The following is a 26,169-nucleotide window of genomic DNA, read 5'->3' on the forward strand; positions in this document are numbered from 1 at the left end:
GCAGCCTGCCCCACCCTGCCCACCACCTGGCTCTTTAAAGAGCCTGGCTCCCAAGGGACTCCGCCCACTGAGTTAGCCACGCCCACACTAGTGGGCCAAAGCATTGCCCCATCCAGGCCTGGACAAGGGGGTATCAGGATCCCAGGGGCTAATGTGGAGTCTCCCCTTTACACCAGCCCCCCGCCCCGGGCCCAACGCTCCTGTGCTCCCCCATGTGTCCCTGGCCCACCCGGCTCACCCCATGCTCAGCAGGATTCAGAGCTGTGCGTCCCCATGGGCAGAGCAGAGGGACAGCGGGACACGTGGGGTGTGGTTCCCAGACACCCCGAGAACAGCCAGCCCCCTCGCTGAGCCAGGGGCTCCCCAGGGTTTCAAGCCTTTACTCTCCGGCCTTCTCTGCATGGGAAAGTGGCACTAGTTTGCCCAATGGGGCGAATTGAAACCGATGGAGTGAAAGTGGAGCAAACCCCATGTGGACGCTCTGATTTGGGTTTAAGCAGGACTTGGGACAGACCAATTCCAACCTGTTCCTAATTAATTTCAGCTAAACATCTTGGAGAGGCAGGGACAGCTGCACAGGGTTCCTTCTTCCCCCCAGGATGGGTAGCTGCCCCTCCCCCCCTGCTGGGAGCAGCAGGGGCCCCCAGTTCTTCCCCCCAGGAGCTGGGCTGTCGCTGCTGGGGTGGGGCGGCTAGGGGCCCCCAGAGCAGTTGGGCTTGGTATCATCACTCCATTGAGATTCACTGGGCGCTCCTCCCTGCTCAGGCTCTCTGCAGAGTCAGGCAGTGTCACACTCAGGTCAGCTGCCCTGTCTCACTGCAATGGGCTCAGGCTCTCTGCAGACTCAGGCAGTGTTGCTGTGTAGGTTACACTTGGAGCAGTTTCCCTCTCCCACAGTGAGGGGTTCAGACTGTCTGCAGTCTCATACAGCATCCCTGTGTCAGTTCCCCCCTCTCAGGGCAATGTACTCAGGCTCCCTGCAGACTCAGGAAGCATTGCTGTATCGGTTATGCTCAGGGCAGCTTCCCCCCTCACAGCAATGGGCTCAGGCTCTCTGCAGACTCAGGCAGCGTCCCTGTGCCAGCTACACTCGGGGAAGTTCCCCACTCTCAGGGTGATGGGTTCAGGCTCTCTGCAGACTCAGGCAGTGTCACTGTGTCAGTTACGCTTGGGGCAGCGCGCCACTCTTAGGGCGATGGGCTCAGGCTCTCTGCAGACTCAGGCAGTGTCGCTGCTTCCCTTCTAGCACAGCAATGGGCTCAGGCTCTCTGCAGACTCAGGCAGATGGGGGCTGTGTTGGCCATGCTTGGGCCATTTTTCAAGCTTTTCTTCACAACCAAAAGGGCTAGAAATGCATTTATTAAAATGGAGGCTGTGCTTCTGCATTAACCTTGTGACTTCAGGAGCCGGGCCCTGGGTACAGGCCTAGAGTGCCCAGGCCTTAATCCGGCCCAGAGCTCGTTGGCCTCGCTGCTCAGAGGGAGCGTGAGTGGACTGACGTGTCAGGCCAGCGTCACCCCCCGGGATAACCCCTGGCTACATGGAGGAACCGGGCCCTGGGGCATTTCCCTGCTTTGCTCCCATGAGACGTGATGGTGGCTTTTAAACCATACTCTTTCCCTGCATCTGCCACCAGAGGGCAGCTGAACCCCGGAGCTGGAGCTGACTAGCTTGGCCTCCCCCCCATCTCACCCGTATGGGGCATGGGACCGTACCTCGCAGGGCAGGAGAGTGGCAAGGGGTGGGACGGGTGGCACCGACAGCTCCACAGACCCAAAGGGCACAAATGACCTGGACTGGCACAGGAGACGTTTCCTGCCTCTCAGGAGCATCCTGGCGGGTGGTGAAGCCCTTTATCTGGAGGGTCTTTACCCCCCAAATCCCGCGAAATGCACCGGCCTACAAATAGTGTAGAACAGCTGCACCAGCCAGACGGGGGGCGGGTGTCCGTGCCTGTGTGAGGGACCCGGTGCAGCAGGGTCGTCGCCAGGAGGATGCTGCTCACCCAGATGGACCGGTGCCGTGCTCCCCCAGCACAGGGATGCTGCCTGAGTCTGCAGTGAGCACGGGGTGCAGACACGAGCTGTGTGCAGGCGGATGGGGGGGCCATGGCTGGCGTGCAGCCAACGCCACAAAGCCGCCATGTTAGAGGACTAAGCAGAAGAACCTGAGAGTCTCTGCATTAAGTTTAGAAGTGTGAGCCACAAGGGTGATGTCGTGGTGGGAGTCTGAACAGACCACCGGACCAGGGGGGTGAGGTGGACGAGGCTTTCTTCTGGCAACTAGCAGAAGTTACTAGATCGCAGGCCCTGGTTCTCATGGGAAACTTTAATCAACCTGTTATCTGCTGGGAGAGCAATACAGCAGTGCACAGACAATCCAGGAAGTTTTTGGAGAGTGTTGGGGACAATTTCTTGGTGCAGGTGCTGGAGGAACCAACTAGGGGCCATGCTCCTCTTGACCTGCTGCTCACAGGGAAGAATTGGGAGGGGAAGTAAAAGTGGATGGGAACCTGGGAGGCAGTGGCCAGGAGATGGTCGAGTTCAGGATCCTGACACAAGGAAGAAAGGAGAGCAGCAGAATACAGACCCTGGACTTCAGAAAAGCAGACTTTGACTCCCTCAGGGAGCTGATGGGCAGGATCCCCTGAGAGAATAACATGAGGGGGAAAGGAGTCCAGGAGAGCTGGCTGTATTTTAAAGAATCCTTATTGAGGGTGCAGGAAAAAAACATCCTGATGTGTAGGAAGAATAGTAAATATGGCAGGTGACCAGCTTGGCTTAACAGTGAAATCCTTGCTGATCTTAAACACAAAAAAGAAGCTTACAAGAAGTGGAAGATTGGACAAATGACCAGGGAGGCATACAAAAATATTGCTCAGGCATGCAGGAGTGAAATCAGGAAGGCCAAATCACACTTGGAATTGCAGCTAGCGAGAGATATTAAGAGTAACAAGAAGGGTTTCTACAGGTATGTTAGCAACAAGAAGAAAGTCAAGGAAAGTGTGGGCCCCTTGCTGAATGAGGGAGGCAACCTAGTGACAGAGGATGTGGAAGAAGCTAATGTACCCAATGCTTTTTTTGCCTCTATCTTCACAGACAAGGTCAGCTCCCAGAGTGCTTCACTGGGCAGCACAGTATGGGGAGGAGGTGACCAGCCCTCTGTGGAGAAAGAAGTGGTTCGAGACTATTTAGAAAAACTGGACGAGCACAAGTCCATGGGGCCGGATGTGCTGCATCCGAGGGTGCTAAAGGAGTTGGCGGATGTGACTGCAGAGCCATTGGCCATTATCTTTGAAAACGCATGGCGATTCAGGGAGGTCCCGGCTGACTGGAGAAAGGCTAATGTAGTGCCCATCTTTAAAAAAGGGAAGAAGGAGGATCTGGGGAACTACAGGCCAGTCAGCCTCACCTCAGTCCCTGGAAAAATCATGGAGCAGGTCCTCAAGGAATCAATTCTGAAGCACTTAGAGGAGAGGAAAGTGATCAGGAACAGTCAGCATGGATTCACCAAGGGCAAGTCATGCCTGACTAACCTAATTGCCTTCTCTGAGGAGATAACTGGGTCTGTGGATGAGGGGAAAGCAGTGGACGTGTTATTCCTTGACTTTAGCAAAGCTTTTGATAGAGTCCAGCGGAGGGCAACAAAAATGATTAGTATCAGAGGGGTAGCCGTGTTAGTCTGGTTCTGTAGAAGCAGCAAAGAATCCTGTGGCACCTTATAGACTAACAGACGTTTTGCAGCATGAGCTTTCGTGGGTGAATACCCACTTCTTCAGATGCAAGCAGTGGAAATTTCCAGGGGCAGGTGTGTATATATAAGCAAGCAAGAAGCAAGCTAGAGATAACGAGGTTAGATCAATCAGGGAGGATGGGGCCCTGATCCAGCAGCTGAGGTGTGAAAACCAAGGGAGGAGAAACTGGTTCTGTAATTGGCAAGCCATTCACAGTCTTTGTTTAGTCCTAAACTGATGGTGTTACATTTGCAGATGAACTGGAGCTCAGCAGTTTCTCTTTGAAGTCTGGTCCTAAAGTTTTTTTGCTGGAGGATGGCCACCTTAAAATCTGCTATTGTGTGGCCAGGGAGGTTGAAGTGTTCTCCTACAGGTTTTTGTATATTGCCATTCCTAATGTCTGATTTGTGTCCATTTATCCTTTTCCTTAGAGACCACCCAAGGCCTGTGAAAGTGTGGGATCATTGTCCAGGATGGGTTGTAGATCCCTGATGATGCGTTGGATGCAAGACAAACCCAAGAAAGAAACCAACAGGACTCCACTGGCCATCACATACAGTCCCCAGCTCAAACCCCTCTGGCAGTGCTCAGTAAAGAATCCACTGGGAGCCCCTCAGCCCCGGCCCTTCCCTTTGTGTGTGGGGGGTGGTGTCACTGCACAAACAGCCCCTCCCTTGCCCCAGATTCCCGCGTTAAAGTGCGTTCGCCAGCAGCAGGGGAAATGCTTGGAGCGCAGCCTGCTGGAATTGCAGGGTTCCCGGGGCAGCGCCATGCAGGTTTGGGCTGGATGCCCCTCCGCACACGCCTGCGTGAGCCTGCAGCCCCGTGGGGCAGGTCACAATGCCACTCCGGTTGGGGCCCCTCTCAAATGGGGGTCAGGGGGGCAAACTGTCCCTTTGCCCTGGGGATGGGAAATGTTCACAAACTGCGAGCGGGGTTTGGATCTCACAACAGGACAGTCCCGACACGCGGGACTGACGGGAGACCTGAACGTGCAGCTGGTCAGCAGCATCTTTGCATGGAGAGCAGGTGGGTTAGTGGTGACATCAGGGAACCAGGACTCCTGGGTTCTATTTGCAGCCCTGTTGCTGATGGGCTGCGTTACCTTGGGCAGATCATGTTCCCTCCCTGCATCCCCCGTATTGTCCCATGGGAAGGGGGCAGGAATCTCTCATCCTTGTGCGCCAGCCTGGCTGGGCCTCAGCTGCCCTGGCACGTAGGCTGAGCTGTTGTGGGAGCTGTGCGGGGCAGAGCTGGGCTCCGAGGCTTTGGGAGGTGATATATTGTTAGCACTCTGCGTCTATCACTCCCCCGTACTGTGCTATCAGGGGGTGTTACCAGGGTCTGTCCCCAGCCCTTAACATTCAGTTACCCCACTGCAACCCAGCGGCCCCATGTGCCCCGGCGACCCCGTGTGCCCCTGCGACCCAGCTCATGCACACAAGCTGTTGAGGTCATTTCAGCTCAGGCAATGGCCTGTGAGATGGAGGCTCAGAGGAAGAGGTTTGACTAGAACAGACTAGGGCCCACATTTGTCCTAGAGTTTTATACGGATGCCCCTCCCCCATAGCATCTGAGCACCTTGTACACAAACTCAGCCCCCACTGGGCTCCACGCAGTCTGCGGCCCGTCTCTCTGCCCAGGGTCAGAACTCGGCTGGGGCCGGGCTTTGCAGGGGGTGGTGGGACAGGTGCATGAAGAAAAGGGGGGGCGGGGGGGAGACTGTTTTAGCTTGGGGCAGTTTCCTGTGTCCAGGGGCAGTGGATGAGTGTCTGGGTCTGTCACATGACCACGGCAAGACCCGAGGATTGCCCAAATACCAGCACCCCCGATCCACCCTGCAAACCCGCTGGGCTAGCAGAAGTCTCTACGGTAGGTTAGTTTGTTACAAGACCTCCGACCCTACTCGGCTCAGCAGGGACAGGGGATGGTGCCTGTGAAATCTGGCTGCCCTGCTGGGTTTGGGATGGGGACAATCCTAGGGGAAGCCCCTGCTTTCACCCTTTGGACATCTGCACACACCAATCCGCCCCAAGTCTTTCCCCTCCCCCACAGGGCCAGTGGCGGATTTCCATGCTCCTGGACTCTGGCCTTTTCCAGAGACGAGACATCCGTGCAGGCAGAGTGATGTCACGGATTCCCAGGCCAGAGGGGACCATTGTGACTATCTAGTCCGACCATTTGACGGGGGCTCCGGAGGAACGGGGCGCCAGCGACAGCAGCGCTGCAGAGGCTGAAGAACTGGGCCTGTGTTTTGGCTCCAGTCAAGGCTGATATTCAGGGCGAAGGTTGAAAGTGGCGGGTTTTGGAACACTGGGTTGCAGGTCAGCGTGTTTTACAGGGCTGCACCCCTTCCTCTCCAATGCCTGGTGCACACACAGCCCTCGTGGGAAAGCCCCGCATCGCTAGCGGGTGAGGGGGATGGGGCAAACTTACTCCTGTGAAAAGGGCTGAGAGATCCCCACTGTCCACGCAGGAAACCAGCTTTTAGAGGTCTCTGAAAACTCCACTTCCCACTGCACTTGGAGCCAGGTGCTGTAGACGGGAGTCTAGCAAGCTGCCGAAAGCACCGGCAGAGCTTCAGAGAGAAGGGACCAGGACAAGGAGCAACGGCCTGAAGCGACGGAAGGACCAGACGAGAGACTGAGCCCGTGTCAGTCAGAGGAGAAAATCCCCCGTCGTAAGCAGAGCTCCAGGGGCTGGTTTACTGCCCTGGGAGGGGCAGTGCCGCAGGGAGCTGTCTCTGGCAGAACCCAGGGCTCAGCGGGGATGTGAGGCCGCAGAGAGCTTGTGTGTGTGTCGAGAGCGCCAGGCCGAGGGAACCCCTGCCCTGCCCCAGCACTGACAAGGCCAGCACACAACAAGCAGGTTTATTTTTAAAATACTTTATTTTTCTCAATACTGACATTACAAAAAAAAAAAAAAATTTACAAAAAAACAACCCCCACTATAAAACATTCAGGATCTCATTGAAACTGAGAAAAACAAAGCAGCTCCCAGCCTGGAGTGCTGCTCCAGGCTCCTCTCCCCCCGGCAGGGCTATCTGAACAGCGTTTCTGTTTTTATAACCGAACACGTAACACCGGAGGGACAAGGCATCATCGGAACCATTCGAACGGGTTTATAAATTAAGCGCTGCGTGACAGTTTCCCCCTCTCCAGAACGCCGTCTTTGCCCTGGATTCCCTTCCCCCTACACGTTACATACTGTACAGCTGTACATAGCGGACTGGGGTGTACATCCCACAGCAGAGTATCAATGGACACTCCAGAATACCTCAGTTAAAACCAAGTTAGCTTCAAGCCAGCTCCAACTTACCGATGCAAGATTCCAAAGGTGCTCTGACAAGGCCTGGCTCGTCAGAGGCCTAGACACAGGGAAGGAGCCCAGAGAAAACCTCTCATTTCAAGTCCAGAGGACTCCCAGGGCAATGGCCATCTGCTTGCACTGTGTCTGTTTGACTAGAAACCCTGTGCTTCTTTGGAGGATCAGCTTCTGAACCGTCCCAAAGGCAGGTTAAATATGCCTCATTGTACGAAGAACCCAGCCCCAGAGAGATTGGCAAGATAGGCTGACGTAAGAAATATAAAAATTCTCCCACTGGAAATCCAAGTTTAAAAAAATACAGCATTTAAAAACAAAGCCACCCAAGCAGATTCCCTCCTGCTCCTCCCCGAAACGCATCCTGAATTCCATCTGCTCTGCAGGAAAATATCTACATGCGCATTCTTCCTGCTGCTAAATCCCTACAGCGTAACTCAAACGCCAGCAAAACAAACCTCAGCTCCACTCACACTTGGCTCTGCTTTTACACCTAGACTCCTGCTACGCACGGATTACATTCTCACAGACACGATGTTCATATGGCTGAATTGATCCCCAAAAGAGCTGGGATGAACCACTCCAGAAAAAACCCTTATGGGGTTATAGATAAAAGCAGCAATGCAAACTCAACACACCTGAACAAGAAAGCTCGCATCCTGGGCCTCCTGCCCTTCCCTTCTACCACCGTACATTTTTGGCATGCCAGCATGCACAGCAACACCCCGATAGGACACTGGCCCAACTCCATCCCCACCTGTCTTACATGCTCTGAACCGATAAAGCCGGGACGCTTAAGTTTTAAGAAGGGTGCAGGAGGGGTGAAGGGTCTGAGACCAGGAGCCTTGCAGCTCAGTGTTTGCAATCAGCACGGAGGATAATCCGTTGTAATCCTGGCACAGCAGAATGGACCCCAGGTACCGTGGTTCCGCCTAAGAAACAGTTCCGCTACGGTGGCCCTGGTGTATACGAGCCGTGCCTTTGCCGTGCAGGCTCATGGAATTTGTTTAGATTCCTGGTACTAATGGAACCCAATAGCAGCGAGCTTCAGAAAGGTGAAGCTAACGCTAACCCTTCCAAGTCCTATGTACACGGAAATCTCTACGCTTTCCGGGAGACAAATTCATCCTCTAGCCAGGAAGTTGACTTCAAAGCGTGCGATGTGAAAACCATCAACTGATAAAACTCCCTGGGCCACAGCCCAGGCCCACCTGCTTGTGCCAGGCAGAAAAGCTAGACCTTTGGAAAGGCCCCAGCCCAGAGAGCCAGCAGAAGTTAGCCAGGAGTTTGAGTTGCTGAATCCCACACTGCTAGTGTATAGCAGAGGCCGACAAAGGGCAGGCTAGCAATAGGGCTGGGGCTAACAGGACCGTGTGGAAAGGAGCGTGGGGTTTTTTGCATTTGAGTGTGATCGGGCACCTCCGCTTTGTGCGGCTCAGATGCTGTGGCACGTGTGTTAGGAGTATTGCTGCTTGCAGAACGTCCCAGGGGCTCTAGGAGCACGGCAGGTGCTGTTTGAGGATCTGTCTCGTCTGCGGAGCTATTTTGTCTGGGAAGCGGACTTTGAACTCGACAATCAAGTCTCCCCGTTGGGTGGGGACCTTTGGGAAGGGCAGCCCTTCCCCTCGCAGTCTCTTCACGGTGCCAGGCTTGATGATGTCGTTGCAGGGCAGAGGGATCACCCTCCCGTCGAGAGTGGGAATGTTCACGGTACAGCCGCACAAGGCCTGCAAGGAAGAAGAGCAAACAGTGAGACCGGCTGCAACTTGGGGTCTCTAGAAAAAGCCCATGTGCGTAGAGCAGCCAAGGCGGGAACCCACTACTGGCCTCAGCACTTCTGCTCCCTCACCCAGCAGACATGACACCAGCCTCTGGTCTGTCACTGTTACCCAGGTCACGTCTATTAGCAATGCAGCAGCGACGCCATTATCATCTGGGGGACATACAGGAGTCTCCCCCATGTACACATCCTGGGTGCTCTACTGAGAACAACCCAGAAAAGCACATGGCATGTGGGCTCAACCCCGGTGGTGGTTTCATGGTGGCACCACTCTTCACTCCACTCGCCTTCAGAAGTGGGCAGGTTTCTCTAGAACTCTACCCAGTGTGCAGGGCACTCAGGACAGGCTGCATTTCTCCTCTTACCCCACATTTGTCTGAACCAAGAGAAGCAGAGACCCCGAAGAGGAGGAAGTCAGAGTCACTGTCTCCCCAGCAGGACAACAGACTGGTGAGGTGCCCTGCTGCTGCAGAGCGTGGCAGGGACTCTGGCTACACAGCCCTGACCACATTTTGTGCAGTACAAATCATAAGTTTGGAAGCGGCTCATTAATATATATAATCCCCCCCCCCCCCCCGACTCTTCCTAGTAATGGCGAATCAGTGCATGTTCGCAGTTCCCCATTTGTACAGCAACACAAGCTAGAATGCTGCCACCAGACCCGATCCCGACAGGACCAGACTACAAGTGTCGGGTTCAAGTCTGGTTGGAAAACGTCCCGACTGTCTCAGGCTTGGGTCGACTCTCCTCCTGCCCAGGGGGCTGACATGGCAGTGGCTGCATGCCACACTCCTGCCACTTGCTGCACCGTGAGCGTGCCGAGGAGCCGCAGCACACACGCAGCGCAGCAGGGGGCAGCGGCTGGCAGGACTGAGGCACTGCCTGGTTCCCAGGGGCACGAAGCATCAGTGCTGACGCGGGTTCGGGGGGAGGGGAACGTCTGGTCAGAAAACAACTCTTGGGCTCAGGTCCAGTTCAGGCATAAAAATCAGGCCCAAGCAGACCTGTAGGAAGAGCTCTGAGCAAGTGAGCTGTGGGGAGGTCTCCTCGACGCCTGCTACCCCAGCCCACGGCAGACAATGCCTGAGGCGCTGGCCATTCCCAAGGGGTGCTTTACAAAGCACTTCGCAGCTCACCGGGATCCAGTGAATTCCAGGCTTGGCCTCGCCGCCAGCCTGTGCATTGCCCACACCGTGATTCTCAAACCCGACAACTGAATCACCAACCGGGAGCTTTTAATTACTGCACAGGGGTAATTTAGTAAGCAGGACCCGGTACTGTTAGCCAGTATGTGGCTTGGTTTCAGCTAGTCCTGACTAAATCAGCCAAAACCTAGAGTGTTTCTAACAGCAGCCATCTGGCTTGGAGAATGGAAGAACATTGCAGATGGAAAAGCTCACAGAAAGTACATTCAGATCTATGCCTCACGTAACATAACCAAGGAGTCTGCATGCACCCAGCTCTCGCAGACAGGAAACTGGGCAGGGGATGTGCACGGTAACTGCAAACGCACAGAAACAGCCAGTCACTCATAAGCTGGGTTTTGATGAAATCAAGACCCCGTGTCTTTTTTTAGGAACCTCATTACATGCAGCCTGACATCCAACAAACTATAAAAGGCAACAGCCTTGGTGTGCAGGCACAGGTCCCACTGGGCAGACGCAGCCCTGACACTTGGCGCTGGAATGGCAGGGGTGCTGCAGGCCAGGATAAAGGCACATTGACAGAGCTGTGCATGCAAGGAGCTTGCCCTGAACCTGCCTACAATATTGCTGCCTACAGCCAGGTAGTGTCGGTCAGTCAGCCCAAGGAATGCTAAACTGCATCAATAAACCCCTACATGCTGGGCCTGGCAATCTCAAATCCATGATTCCATGTGGGTCCCAAGCAGACACCTCCAGCAGCAGAGTGCACCCCCGTGCAGGGCACGCCAGACTCCCAGCACAGATCACTCGCACCACAGGCGAGAAGAGCGCTGAGGAGCGTGTGGGGATCTGGACTGGAGTGGCCACCTCTGTACTTCCCTAGCTTTTAAGGCCAGGAGGGACCATTATCATTCACCTGGTCTGACCTCTTGCACAGCACCAGCCAGTAATCTCTAAATCAAGCTCTCCCCTGCTGGCTGAGATACAGCCTGTCTCATCCCGCCTCCAGCTAGCGATTCCGCCTGACGGAGAATCCACGAGGCGAGTTGTTCCAATGGGTATTTCCCCTCACTGTTAACAAACGGGGCCTTATTTCTCCTCTGAACTTGTCTAGCTGTAGGTCCTGTTCTGCTTTTGGCTGCGAGATTCAAGAGCCGTCTGCCACCAGAAATCTCATCCCACCTAAGTGCCTATAGACTGTGGTCAAGTCGCCTCTTAGCCTCCTCCCAGCTGAACTAAACAGATCCAGCTTCTTTAGTCTCTCACTAGGAGGCATGTTTTCCCGAATATCATTCTCTGGACAGGGCTCCAGTCCGACACCCCCCCACCCCACGCAGTCGGACGAGCGGCTGCTAAAGCGCTCTAGTGGGGTTGAACTGCAGCACCTCTTCCTTCTGAGAGTTCCCAACGGGACACCCTCTACCCTTCGCTGACTGCCCAGGAGCCTGGGGGAGGTAGGCCGCAAGCTAAATTTAGACTGTGGCCTTGTTGTTCAATCCCTGATGAAGTAACTGAACGTTTCTGCTGCTCGCCAGCTGTCGCCCTTCCCAGAGCTCAGCATCTCTGCCCAGCGCGCTGGATTTATCTATAGCACATGGGCCCTGGCACCTCTGCCAACAGCCTCCAAAAGGCCAAGAAAGCAAGAGCCAGGCATTCCTCAGCTGCCCACGTGGTGCTCGCAGCACAGACGCTTCCTGGAAGTTAAAGCTCTCGAAAGTTCTCCCTGCAGCAGGGAGATCCACTGACGGACGTGGGCAGGGAGCTTACTTAGAACTGCATCAACGCACCTCTGCCCTGGCTACTTGTACCCACTGCTTCCAACAGCCTGCGGCTGGAGCTCTACACACAGCTCCCCTGCTGGGCTTTGCGGGATGAGTCTCTAAAGGTTCCTCTCTGCTCCCCATAGAGCCCGCTCTCCTGTAGGCTACACGGGGCTGGCTCCCAGCATGGCTCAAGCGCCACAGAGGGGCTAAGGACAGACGTTGTGGTCAGAGAACCTAGAGGAAGTGCCCTGTCTGGAGCATTACAAGTTCCCCTGCCTGGCTTCTCCTTGTAGCAGGGTGGTAGTGGCTTTGCCACTTTCTATTTGGGTGCGAATCTTAACAAGTTTTGCCTCTTTAGTAAAGGGGACGCATGTAGCTGGACCTGGGCTTCATCTCCCCCAAGCTGGGGCCTCACCGACTCAAGAGGGCCTGTGCAAAGCTGACAGGCGCAGGGGCTGGGCTCTTCCGGGTTCAATTTCAGGGCTTTGCTCTCAGTGACTGTGGCACTGGGCTGCAGGCACCAGTGAGGAAACCGGCAGCCAGCCCCTGGGGAAGGGGGGTGCAGTGTGACAGGTTGTAGGAAACCCTTTGGCTGATGGTGCTTATTTTGGGGGTGTGGGGAGAGGATCCCCAGGATGCCACTCAAGTCTTGCATTCACTGGAAGAGGCTGGGATCCACACTGCTCCTGGCTGCTGGGATAGGCACTCGAGAGTCACACAGGACATTTTCTCTCTGCCCCACAAGCCCTTGAGCATCCGTCTCTGCAGCACTTGCAGCCAGGGCTGCTCAGAGGCCAAACTGTAGAGCCAGCCCAGCAATGACTAACCCCACCCCAGCTGTGCCCAGAGGAAGGAGCGCCCGCTTCCCTGCAGCTGAGCTGGCTAAGCTCCTCCCCCGGTCCCCTCCAGCCCAGCAATGACTAACCCCACCCCGGCTGTGCCCAGAGGAAGAGCGCCCGCCTCCCTGCAGCTGAGCTGGCTAAGCTCCTCCCCCAGTCCGCCCCAGCCCAGCAATGACTAACCCCACCCCAGCTGTGCCCAGAGGAAGAGCGCCCGCCTCCCTGCAGCTGAGCTGGCTAAGCTCCTCCCCAGTCCCCCAGCCCAGCAATGACTAAGCAGCTGAGCTGGCTAAGCTCCTCCCGGTCCCCAGCCCAGCAATGACTAACCCCACCCCGGCTGTGCCCAGAGGAAGAGCGCCCGCCTCCCTGCAGCTGAGCTGGCTAAGCTCCTCCCCCAGTCCCCCCCAGCCCAGCAATGACTAACCCCACCCCGGCTGTGCCCAGAGGAAGAGCGCCCGCCTCCCTGCAGCTGAGCTGGCTAAGCTCCTCCCCCGGTCCCCCCCAGCCCAGCAATGACTAACCCCACCCCAGCTGTGCCCAGAGGAAGAGCGCCCGCCTCCCTGCAGCTGAGCTGGCTAAGCTCCTCCCTCGGTCCCCCCCAGCCCAAACCATGTGTAAACCACACGCGGGGATGGACCGATCCTGCTCCCCGTGAACTAGCTTATTGCTACTCTGTAACCAACAACTCCTCTGCCCGCGGCCCAGCAGGTGCCCAGGGAGTCGAGGAGGGAAGGAAGCTGGCACACATTCCCAGGTTCAATCCGGGCAGCACTCCCCTTCGAGCTGCTGCACACGGGCGGCTTTGTATGGCCGAACATGGGAGCCACTAACGTGTGGGTACGCTGCAAGCCAAGCTGCCAGGGCTGGCATTTGCTGGCTGCGCGTCCCAGTCCCAGCCTCGGGTTGTGTGGCCTGAAAGCTGACCCTATTGGCTTTGAGCCGGTGGGGTCTGGCTCCCACAATGGCAGGGTGACAGGAAGGACTGCAGGTCAGTGCTGGGCCTCTGCTCCGACAGGCACTTCTCCATCTGCAGAACGAGCGCTGGGCTTGTGCAGCTTCCCTGGGATCAGGCAACTATGCAGAGGCTCCACCGAGGAACAAGCCACCCAGCAGTGCGACCAGTAAATGCCAGAGCACCGAGCTGTAGCCCTCCCGCTGCACGTCTGAGGAGGCAAGGAGAAAGCCCTCCTGGGATGTCAGCACTAAATCCAAGCCCTGCATCCTGCAGAATGGCCCGTGAGTGCGGGGGTGGCGCTGCATGGCAGCCTGCAGTAACAGGCCACAGAGCTTGGCAATGCAGCGTGAAACTCCTTGTGTCCTTAAATAACCCCGGCAGCTCCACTGCACACGTGGGGAGGGACTTTTATCGAGGGAAAAAAGTCACCGTTAGCAAATGGGACGTGAAGCGACGCTCCGAGAAGCGCCAACGCTGCTGGGGGATGAAGAACTTAATAAAGCTGGAGTACGTGTGTGGCTCACAGGGGAGGTTAAAAAAAAAAATTGGAGATATACCTATCTCCTAGAACTGGAAGGGACCTTGAAAGGTCATTGAGTCCAGCCCCCTGCCTTCACTAGCTGACCCAAGTACTGATTTTTGCCCCAGATCCCTAAGTGGCCCCCTCAAGGATTGAACTCACAACCCTGGGTTTAGCAGGCCAATGCTCAAACCACTGAGCTATCCCTCCCCCGCTCCTCTCCCTCCAGCCCCTGGGAGCAGGGCTCAGAGCAGACACCTATGCTGAACCCAGGCTCTAACAGGCGCAGTTGTGCGAGGCCTCCAAGATTTGCTGGCCCTGCCCGCTGGCTTTCAGGGCAGATAAGTGCCCACTCCTACCCTCCAGAGCAAAAGCAGCAAATAGATTTGCTGTGTCTAAGGCAGACAACATGGCCTCTCCTCCCTTACCCCTTTCTTCGGGAAAATCTCATGCCAATTTCAGACATCACAGTACAGGGCAAGGCAAAAGGAAGACTCTGTAGCCCCCATTCAGATGTCCTTTCCTGCTAGCCAAGGAGGCTGCAATCCCCCCCTCGTCATTAGCCAAGTGCCCTTTGCTTCTCCACCCAGGGGACTGCAGCTCCAGCCGCATGGCAAGGGCCCACTCTGGCTCCCTTTAGGGGACAGAAGAAAACAAGAGCTCTGATGCCAGAGGCAGCTCACATTCACTGGACCATTTTCGCTCCTTTGGAAGCGGGCCGAGAATGTGAGCAGTCAGGCTGCGGAGGGCGGGCTCTCCAGTGGCTGGAGATAGAATGGAAATGAGAGACGCTGGGCTCTATTCCTGGCTCTGCCCGACACCACAAACACGTCAATCAAACCACCCGTAAAATGGATACATCCACCCGAGACTAGGAGCGTCAGTGCTGACAAGGCAGCCAAAGGGTCTCCAGGTGCTTTGCCAAGCAGTGTTACTTGGAGACCTCTAAAGCGGCCCTAGCAGCCTTACTTTTCTGGTTTACACATGATAATCTGGGCCGCCTTTAGGCGGAGAAAGAACCAAACCAGCCCATGCTCTGAACCCAATCCTGCCCAGCCCCAGCGCTGCAGGCTCAGTCACCGAGAGCAATGAAAAGCAGACAGTCTGTAGTAAGGATGGGGAAGCCGGGCTGTGTCTAGAATCCCATTCCCAATGCTGCAGTTCAGCAGCTGTCAGCACTTGTGATGATGAACGGTGACCTTCCAGGGTTCAGAACTCGCTGCATTCCAGGTGGAGATTGGCTCCCTTCTCCAGGCTGAGGGGACCAGGTTAGTTTTGCTCACTCTTCCCCACCTTCTGCATGCAGCTGGTGCACTCTGGTCCCTTCCTGACAATCCCACCCCGAAGTCCTCACCACCTTGCCCCGAATTGCAGAGGTGCAGAGCACCTGGAGCTCCCGTTAGCTTCAGCAGGAGCTGGGTGCTCATCACCCTCTGAAAATCAGGCCATTGGGTGTTTTCAACAAATTGGTTATTAGCAGTTTCAACAAACTCCTCCTTCCTCACCTGAGCTCATGCATCAGCTTCACCAAGTGGAGCCTGCACAGATCTAACAGTTGTTTGCAAAGAGGTCAAGTGAAATTTTAAAAAGTTAAAGTTTGTCTAAAATTTCTGTTTCAAGTAACACTTAAGGGTCATATATATGGAAAGAAATATAAATAGAAGTGAAATGAAATATAAACTCTTTGCTTTTTAGAAGATACAGCAACAGGGGGCAGAGTCAGAAAACCATTACACGGAAAATGTGATGGATGGCAAAGCACACAAGTTGGCCGAGGATTCGAGGCCACGCAGAGAAACCCATACCACAATCAACTCATTTTAAGATTAGATTTTACGCAGACGGGAAAGCCAACAGAGGAAAACTGATGCACTGATTTCACTATGGCATCTATGAGACTGTTTAAAAAAACAATCCCTCCCCTCCTCAATATCTTAAACTGTTTCCTCATCAAGTTTGAAACTGACTGGAGAAATCACGTATCAAAATTAAAAAACTTTAGCGTCATCTGCCATTCACATCCAATGATTTCAAAGGACGGAGTTTGAATTTGGCCCCAAATTTACGTATTTTAGAATCAGCTTTCAGAGAGCTCAATGGGCCAGGAGAAGTGCTCCTGGAATATTTGTGTTTCATTCCAAGGGATGTGATTGAAAAGCAGGCAGCCAGCCAGCCTCTCCTGTGTTTGTAGCTCACACATGGCACTGCAGCACTGTGCTAGAGCATGAGACTCTGACAGTGTAAACCGACAGGCTTGTTACACTGCAAAGCATTCAAAAATGCAAGAAAGAAGGCAGCAGACACTACAGTGGATTTTTAACATTTCCTTAGTACAGATGGTTCCCACCCCTACTTAGCCCTTTAACACCAGTGAAACCAGACAAGAATTAGCGACACTAACTGTGGAAAATAATCCCCTCGACTGGATACGCTGTAGTGGAATGACCAATCCCCACGCTGCCTTCACTGAGATGATAGACAGACAACTGATATCATGCTCCATAATAACCAGTGCCCATCACTCTGAAAGGATAGGGACCGCACTGGCAACTTGCCAGGAGCACAGGGGACACCACATTTGCATATAATTCGATATATGAGAACAGTTTACTTTTATTATGTTTGTGCAGCCCACTAACGCGAGTCCCAGCATACAATGCTCCACCTTAATCCAAGCCCCCAGACTGCACTGCAACCTCCAGTCTACACCTCCACATTAAAGAGGGGGCCCCATGTGACATTTGGCCTCCTGGATTAAATCCGAGGAAGTTTTATGGCTGAATGCTGTGCCAAGCTGAAAATGTAGGGATTTACCTACTTTAACTATGGGCCTTATTCTGCTCCCAGTACAGCCAATGAGGAGTTTTGCCATTGACTTCAATGGGGACAGGACAAGGCCTCAAAACAAACAGGGAAGCCACTAACGTCTGTGAATGGCAGACGTCACTAAAACTAGGATCTAAGCTGAAGCATTCACAGGGAGGTTGCTTCCGAGTGTAAACGTTAAGTTTCTGGTGGGGCTGGTTTAACTCAGACTCGTGAAGTTAGCTTCATCCTCTCTCTGCCTCCCACTGAGCCGCTCATGTAATTTTAAGAACGGACAGTTTTCTGCCGCCCACGTCTCTGGGGAAGCCCTCTCAGATGTGTCTCCCGCTGGGCTGCTCCTGCTGGGCCGTGCCAGGTGGCAGCGAGCGCCCAGTGCTGGCTTGCGAGTGACTGGAACGATGAACACAGAGTTCAATGGTACCTGGACTCAGAGACCAGGGGAAGTGTCTCCCTTCTCCACCCCCCCCGGTTTGGCCACTGGTTTTATCACCTGATAGCTACAGAAGATAGTTGTCAAAATCTGATGGGCCAGCTGCTCATGTCTGACCTGAGGCCTGGGAGGGCCAGGGTACTGGGGAGGGGCGTATCTGATGAAGAATTGAGAACGTGGCTCTCTGCCAGTTTTAAACTAAAGGGCTTGAACCAGCCCTGTCACAAAGGGGAAGAATAGGGAGGTTTCCCGATGGGCTGCAGGAGCCCAGGGACGACAGGAGTCTGCCACAGTTGCTCCCAACACAGGATGGATCCCACCTCCCACGCAACCACCCAGGGCAACCCACAAGATACTGAGAAGCAACAATTAGTTACGGCTCCCTGATTCCCCGCCCCAGCTCTGATTAGAGCAGGTTAGAAACTAGGGATACCTGGAGATCATGATGCTCCAGCCTCACTCCACCTCCCCACCCCTCCTTCCTTCTGCAGCAGGGCGTCAAGGAGGGAGGCATAGCAACTAGCTACGCCCTCTCTACGCGCGAGGACTCTTGGGTGATTTTCAGCGCTCAGGTAAAGGGAGCGGAACAGGGGCAGATTCTCTGCCTTGAGTATTGATGGTTCCACCCCCCACATGCCCTCAGCAGGAAACACGAAGCTGACAGATGCTTGAGGAACAAGAAACTGATGTCAGAAGGACCCACTTAGGTCTGGTGCGACAGGCATAGCTGTGAGGAAGGCACTGAGGAAGCATCTGAGATATGGCAGGTATGACTCCATAAACAGGAGCTGCCTCTCCCAGGTATTGCTGGCTGCAGAAAACAGAGCCGCGCACTTCAAGAGTAAACTTCGGTTTCCAGTGTCAACGTAAGTCACCTTGACTCCAGTGTCTCCAACATGCCTTTAGAAGAGTGTCCCCTAAAACACCCAGCTCTGAATGGTCACAGTGGGCTGTGAAGTGGCACTTCATTCACATGCATGAGGGGAAGTCGCACCCTGGGAGTCCTATGCTTCCATCTGGTTACAGAGCCCATGGGGAAGTTCCCTCAAGCTGTTAGAGGAAGAGGAACCATCCTGATTAGTATCCTGATTCAAGGGCACACACTGAGACGTCTGTACCCACGATCTGATCCGCTGAGATTTCTTCTATAAAATGCATTTGCGTACATGGACTAAATCGGTCTTTAAAAAAATCCGCCCACCAAGATCTACATGAAAAGACAGACAATTTCTACAATCTGAAGTGAATGGTAAATTGCAGCTGCCAGCAATTTAAATTTTAAATGTACCTGCCAGCTGGGACTTATTAAAAAGAAGTTAGACAGCAGTACCATCAAACATGCATCTCATGAATGTGGGTGATCCTTGTCTTCCTTTCTACTCCTGCCGTACACTGCTTGTTGCTCTGACTCATCGAGCCCCCTCTAAAGTTCCTTGCAAACTCCATGGGCCAGAGACCATGACTGACTTGTTCTACAAAGCACAAAACTACCATCATGTGCCGCTCGAATAAATAAATAACGCGGCACACACAGCCCGGGAGGGAGAGGAGAGAAGAGTACGGCTAGCACAGGCTCAAGCAAGGCATAGTGAGGACTGCCCCCATGCAGCCACGCCAACAAACCTGCAACCTCACTGGGACCAACCCACCTCCCCAGCCGCAGTCAGCCTGGGCTTTAAGTGCAGAACACTGATGGCAAAGGCTGACAAGCTGTGGTGTTTGGGACAACACCAACAAATGGGGCTGGCCAGGCAAAAGCCACCGGACTAATTTCTCCTTTGCCCTATGGGGTTCGAGTCTGAGCTCTTTTCCAGACACCAACACCCCATACTAAAGGTCAAGCTTGGCACACAAGCCGGGGGGAAGGGTAATTAGAGCAGTTAAAACAGTATCAGTTGGGCCTGAAGTACTGAGGTTGTGTAATTCCTGCAAACAGGAACGGATGTTGGTCTATAAAGCAAAGGGAGAACACTCCACTCTAGATCTCTCTTGCTTTGGCGTATTACACCCTATGTGCCCTTCTAATCCCGTGCAAGTTAATCACCCTTCTCATCTGTTCTGTTCAAACTAGCAAACTCATCTCCGAGGACCACAGCGGCGGGGAGCTCCCACTGACCCACCTCTTTAAGACTGATCATAGCCGTGTAGACCACGTTTGTGCCGTCTCGCTTGAAATGCGTGTGAGGCTTGTCCTTGAGAATGAAGACGATGTCAGCAGGGATGTTGTCTGGCGTGGCATCTCCTTCTTTGGGAAAGGTGATTTTGGTTCCTTCTTTCCACCCCCTTTTAATGACAATGTTCAATATCTTATCCTCGGTCCTTGTGGTTCGCCCGTCAGGGTTCAGCCGCCGGCGGGTGATTTTCATCCTTTTGGTAGAGCCGTGGTAGATTTCTTCCAGGGAGACCCTGAGCTCGTGGATGATGGGTGGGTCCTGGACCTTCCTTCGTGTGTGGAGAGACTCCGGGTGCCGTCGATGGACTCCATTGATGCCGTTGAAGCCGAACCGTCCAAAGGCGTTGAAAGGGTCATCGTCGTCATCGATATCCATATCTTCCTGATCGAACCCATTGAACGCCCGGGAGCGACTGCTGGCAAAGAAGATGTCGAAGGGATTGGAGCCACCGAAGAAAGAAGCAAAGGTAGCGTGTGGGTCTCCGTGGAAGGTGTAGTGGAAAGTGTTGCCGGAGCCGCCAGAGGAACCGCCTCCAGTTTTGAGCCCTAGAACACAGCAAGGAAAAGACAATGTTAACATAATCCCCGGAAGAAGGCTGTTCCCTCCTGGTCCTGCCTGAAGCACAGGGAATGCAGACAGAGTGACGGCTGGGTCACCCTGACTAGACTTTTATTGTTTTTTTCTAATACGCAGCATGAGAACCAAAGGTGGAATTCAGTCTTGGTGTTGCAAGCTGCTTTCTACCTCTCTTTGGGCAGTAGGATCCCACACATCCCTCCTTCACTCCCAACCTGGCCACAATCTGCATCCCTTTTCCCCTGGAGAAACTAGCTAGCAGGAATACAACTGAGCAATCTTATCTTCCCTGGCTGGAAGGTGAGCACCACAACTAACCTACAGGGTCCGGAGAGTCGAGATGCAATTCTGTTCTCAACCCTTTGCTGGAGCTCAAGTTTGCAGTAGACACTTTGTAACTGGGGCTCATGTTAAATGGGCATGAAACAGGCAAGTTTATAGAAATCCTGTGTTACTAAGGAGAGTAAGAAGCCAGCCAGACTTCTATCACCACCTCCAAGCCGATGAGCATCCAAATTCTTAGCCTGTCTCCCACAAACACTTGATTGTATTTTCTTTTTTTCTAGTACTGGAACCAGTATTTGCCAGGGGATAACACAAGGGAAAAAGTCGTATTTATGACTGAGAGTTCTGGGAGGCTCCATTTCTAGAGACAGATGCAAGCAGGGGCGGGAGGTTTGTATAATTTTTGTTGGTGCCCAGAACAGGTCCAAGTCCCGCCTGCCCCCGCCCTGCACCTGCCTAAGGCTCTGGGAGGGAGTCTAGGTGCAGGAGGGGTTTTGGGGTGCAGACTCCGGGCTGGGGCAGGGGGCGAGGGCTCTGGGATGGGCTGGGGCAGGGGCGAGGGGCTGGGGGGGAGTCTGGGCGAGGGGCTTGGGGGTGCAGAGTCTCGGCTGGGGCTGGGGGCGAGGGCTCTGGGAGGGAGTCTGGGTGCAGGAGGGGTTTTGGGGTGCAGACTCCGGGCTGGGGCAGGGGGCGAGGGCTCTGGGAGGGAGTCTGGGTGCGGGAGGGGCTTTGGGGTGCAGACTCTAGGCTGGGGCAGGGGGCGAGGGCTCTGGGAGTCTGGGTGCGGGAGAGGGTTTGGGGTGCAGACTCTAGGCTGGGGCAGGGGGCGAGGGCTCTGGGAGTCTGGGTGCGGGAGAGGGTTTGGGGTGCAGACTCTGGGCTGGGGCAGGGGGCGAGGGCTCTGGGAGGGGGTTTGGGTGCGGGCTCTGCACTGGGGCAGGGGATTGGGGTGTGGGAGAGGGTGAGGGGTGCAGCGCTTACCTCAGGCGTCTCCTAAAAGTGACCCGCACAACCCTCTGGCAGCGCCTCCTAGGCGGGGGGTCTCCACGCACCGCTGCCCGCAGGCACCAGTTCCCAGCCAATGGGAGCTGTGGAATTGGTGCTTGGGGCAGGGGCAGCACGTGGAGGCAACCTTTTAAATCACCGGTGGCAGCAGGTGGGGCTGGGGGAGAGACACGGTCCCGAACATTGTTGGAGCCGGGTCCCTGGGCCCTGAATGTTCCTGGAACACAGGCACCATGGGCCCATATAACTCGCCGCCCCTGCGTGCCAGGCTCCTAAGCATAATCTTCCCGTGTTCCTTCCTGCTGTACTGCAGGAAGCAATTCAGTCTCTGTAATCTGTTAAATTTCACAGCATGGTAACAGTTGGAGTCCAAAGACCATATGGACTAGGCAGTTGATGGCTCTTTGAGACTAATTTAGTGACACAAATTAGAAGTCTAAGTTCCGCCAAAGGCAGTGCTGAGTCCTCTCTGTACGTCAGCAGTACATCACCTCCTGAACACCCTGTTCGTGCTGTGATCTACTGCATCTCCCAAGGCGGCTGAACTGCGCCAGGGACTCATGGCCCAGCAGGAGCACACTTAGCAATTTATGGAAGGCTTTGAACTCAGCCAGCAATTGTTTAGTCAGGGCTTTTCCACACGGACTGATGGGAGGTCAGCATTATACGCTGACGAGCCTCTCCACCACAAACGGGCGGGCGAGTGAGAGCCACGCTACGCTCTCAGATGAAAGGGCTAACATGAGGGCCACAAAGTACTTTGCAAAAGAAGTCAAGGCTCAACAACCAGAGATGTTAATGTCAGAGCTTGTTGGTGGGAGACAAGTGTGAGGAGAGATGATGGATTTTTGTTTTTAAAAAAGACTCACTTTCCCCTGCACTGTGAGCAGCCCAGGCTGGAATGGCGCTCAGGAGCAGAACCCAGAGATACAGCAAATAAGTTGGGTATTTATTTCTTTTGGTAACTAGCAAAAGATCTTCAACCATGGCTTGTCTCAGGCCCCACCCTCTCCAGCAGCCTGCTCCTACTTGATTCTGCACAGACACCCTACGTTTATATCGGTCCACAGCAAACCCCGGAAGTCCCTGCACAGCCAGGGTGTCAGGCAGACAGCCCCTCTCAAAAGTGTATCTGCAATAAAAATACAAAGAGGATCACTAAAGTGCCCAGCAGGTCACGCAAGGCTGGGGGTAGACTACTTCCAATGTCCCCTTCACATTGCCACATGCTTCAGGATGTTGTGTCAAATATTTCTGATTGGAGGGGTCAAGAAGGGGTCTAACCAAGCCCAGCTCAGTGTCTATTTTCAGCTCTCCACTTACAAAATAGTGCTATTTCTGAAAAGCTGACATCCTGTGCCAACCCCTCTAGTCAGAGCCAGCAGCAGGAGACGCAAGCCAGGAAAACGCAGGACGGACAAACTTCCTGTTCTTTTCTGTGGTCTTGACAGATGAGTTTGCCCTGGGATGCAGAGGTCTTTTGTTGGCTTGAATACAATACACATAAGCAAAGGCTCCCCATCTGCCAGCCACACACCTTAAGCCTCTGCAACACTGTGCAAAGGGGACTTAGGGTTGGAAGCACAGGTAAGACCAGTACATATACTGAAACCGACCTGCAGCAAATTTCATTTAGTCTTTTCTTTTGCCCAAGGCCTTGTGGGGGCAAGGGGTGGGGTGACGTCTGAGCCCCCTTGCCCAGTCCTGCAAAAGCGTCACAGCAGGTCTCCTTCTACCCGCGCTAGCCTGCTGGGGCTGCTCTAGTGTCCCAAACCTGGCAAAGAACGGAACTGGAGGTCCACCCCCAGTGCTTTCAAGTGGTTAGACAGACACCCCTCTCCTCCCCTCCTCTCCCTCTCCCCCCACCAGAACATCTGCGTGATCCTCTGGCAACAGCTAATGCTGCATTTGTGTCACAGCAACACTCAGACATCAGCAGTTTGATTCTGCTGTGGAACGGAGCAGAAGGCACGAGCTGGGCTCACGTGAGCAGAGAGGGGCTGTCTCTGCGCACGAGAAGGTACGGGCAACCCCCAGCGGGGCACACCGCGACTCAGGGCCTCTCTCTCGGTCTGCCTCCCTCCTGGGCACGCTACTGCAAAGGCGCCAAACTACCGCTAACCCTTCTCTCAAGGCTTCTGGAAAGGGAGGTGTCCAGTTACCAGCATGGGTGAGTTCCGCACAAGACCCATCTGTCTATAGAAGGCAGGTATCTAGCCCTCATCCCTGCCGTATGGGAGCACCTCACAACCCACTGAGGGGGGCAGGGCTGTCAGCCCTATTGCACAGAGAGGCTAAGAGACTTGCCCAAGGTCACACGGGATGCCTCCCTTTTCAGAAGCCTTGAGAGATGTGTTAGTGCGTTTGGTGCCGTTACAGGGACCCAGGTCTCCCAGTCCCAGGCTAGAACCCTCCCTCCTGAACCAACCTTCCTCTCATCCCACGTAAGCTCCCCAAACAGCATGTAGGGGGTATGCCGGGCGTGGCCTCGCCTCGGGACTGGGGCCCCCTTCCTCCTTCCAGTGTTTGAGTCCCACCCCAGGATGCAGCCCCCCGCAAGAGGGTTCCGAGTCCACATGTTGCTTTGTGAATGGTTTGGTTTGGTTCAGAAACAGCTGGTCAGTTTCTTCTGGATTCTTCCCTCCACGCTCAAAGAAACAAAGCCATTAATTTCCTCTTGCCTCCCCTTCTGGCCACACTTTGCCAGGATGCCACCCGCCGGTCTGAGGTGCTGGCAACGGAAGAACCCTTAACAACAGGCTCTTTTGGACTGAGGCTGCTTTGATTTTTGACATTGCCACAATTACTTAGTTGCTCCTGCAGGGCAAGCTGGCCCTTCCCAAGCCACTGAGAGGCGGCACGCTTCGGATGTCATGGTCCGCCACACAGGGAAGTCTGTGTTGGCACCCAGTAAAGGCTCCTAACAGAGGAGAGCAATGAGAGGCTTGTTTGCACAGCCCATGCTATGTGACAGTGGTGAAGCCCAGAACATTTCCATTGGCCCTAGTAGTATAAACTAGGAAGCAGATGGAAATCATGGGAAAATGCCTATCCCCGTTCCTACTTCCACCCCTTGTCCTAAAGGCTCGGGTGCAGAAGAGCTGAGGCCTTATCATTCCTAATCCTCAAAGGCCAGTTATTACCTGCTGTGTCATCACCCGCCAGAACTCAGCTGTGCATGTGCGGGAGCCACGTGGCGCCAGCGGAAGAATTCTATCCAGACCATAGTCAAAGAGATGAAACATTGATAAAGGGGAGGGGAGGGAAACTACAGCACAGATCTTAGCTCCCGAGCAGGGCCGTGGGGAGTCCTTTCTGTCCAGCTCAGCACCATGAAAGTTCATAGAGTAACGAGCCGCTGACACCAAGAATAAACTCAAGTTCTCAGTTACAGTTGGCGTTTGAGCCTCGCAGCTGCGGGGGCAGTGATCTCTGGAGGGTGATTCCACGGGATACGCTGGCAGCCTCAGCGTCCAATGGGAGAAAATGAAACCCGCTGCGGACCCCACTGAATAATGGCAAAATAAAGAATGTGGAACCCAAAAGGTGAGATGAAGGACCAGAGCTGCCCATACTGTTCCTCTCCTGACCCCACAGGGCCCATCACCTGCTGGCATGGCCACGGGCGAAGTCTCAGCCTTAGCACTGTGTATTTATTCTGACTGCTAACCCAGCACTGAAGCAGTCTGGCACGAGTAGGGCCCTGCTAAATACACGGTCTAGTTTGGTCAATTTCATGGTGAGAGGATTTTAAAAATAATAAATTTCATTATTTCAGCTATTTAAATCTAAAATGTCACGGGGTTGTAATTGTAGGGGTCCTGACCCAAAAAGGAGTTGTGGGGCGAGGGGTCACAAGGTTATTGTAGGGGTGGTTATGGTACTGCTACCCTTACTTCTGAGCTGCTGCTGGCGGCGGCGCTGCTTTCAGAGCTGGGCATCTGGAGAGCGGCGGCTGCTGGTTGGGAGCCCAGCTCTGAAGGCAGAGCCTCCGCCAGCAGCAGCACAAAAGTAAGGATGGCAGGTATGGTATTGCCACCCTTATTTCTGCGCTGCTGCGGGGAGACGCTGCCTTCAGAGCTGGGTGCCCAGCTAACAGCCGCTGCTCTCCGGCCACCCAGCTCTGAATTCAGCGCAGAAGTAAGGGTGGCAATACCCCAATCCCCCTAAAATAACCTTGTGACCCCCGTGCAACTCCCTTTTGGGTCAGGACCCCCATTTTGAGAAACGCTGGTTTCCCCCGTGAAATCTGCATAGCATAGGGTAAAAGCCCACAAAAGACAGTAATGTGTTTTTCATGGCCATGAATGTGGTAGCGCCCTAGGCACGAGGAACATGCCCTGGGATGGAGCACTAAGCAGGACTATGCTGACTGGCTGCCTTTGCACCCCGTTCCCTTCACAGCAGGGCACCTGCCAGCGGGAATGGGCTTGGAGAGGCTCGGAATGGAGACAGTGCAGACAGGGCGCATGCAGCGAACACATTTTTTCAGCGGCAGTTTAGATCCCCTGTTCAGGTTTACATCAGCCCCAGGTTTGCATGGAGCTGGGCTTCCTCAAGGACCAAGCAGCGTTTAAGAAAGCTCCACCATCTCCTGGCAGCAGGGGAGAAGATTGGGATATCCACAGACCTGGGGAAGCAGCAGGGTGCAGGGAGATGAAAGTTGAGGTCACAGAAAAGCCCTGAGGTGACCCACCTTCCTGGCCAGACTGAGCCATGTCAGCAGTTTCTGGCCTCATTTAGCATCCAACATGCTCTAGAGCGTCTATTAGAAAAAACAGCTGCTGCAGCTTTTACTTGCGAGTATAAACAGGGCA

At 54.4% G+C, this 26,169-nt stretch overlaps 1 protein-coding gene across 4 annotated transcripts in view; it reads right to left on the reverse strand.

The window, feature by feature from the left end:
• Positions 1-6,602: 6,602 nt before the first annotated feature.
• DNAJB5 (DnaJ heat shock protein family (Hsp40) member B5) overlaps positions 6,603-26,169 on the reverse strand; it is a 30,429-nt gene continuing 10,862 nt past the window's right edge. For 3 of the 4 annotated variants that reach the window (XM_039544945.1, XM_039544946.1, XM_039544947.1), the window contains exons 3-4: positions 19,433-20,031; positions 6,603-8,781 (exon numbers count right to left, since the gene is read on the reverse strand). In XM_039544945.1, coding sequence (XP_039400879.1) covers positions 8,548-8,781; positions 19,433-20,031 — 833 coding nt within the window. In that variant the 3' untranslated portion in view covers positions 6,603-8,547. Of the gene's footprint in view, positions 8,782-15,725; positions 18,363-19,432; positions 20,032-26,169 lie in introns of those variants that run through there. The other variant, XM_039544948.1, reaches the window with a different exon arrangement.

The sequence above is a fragment of the Mauremys reevesii genome, linkage group 6 (assembly GCF_016161935.1).
Source record: "Mauremys reevesii isolate NIE-2019 linkage group 6, ASM1616193v1, whole genome shotgun sequence".
Lineage (NCBI taxonomy): Eukaryota > Metazoa > Chordata > Testudines > Geoemydidae > Mauremys > Mauremys reevesii.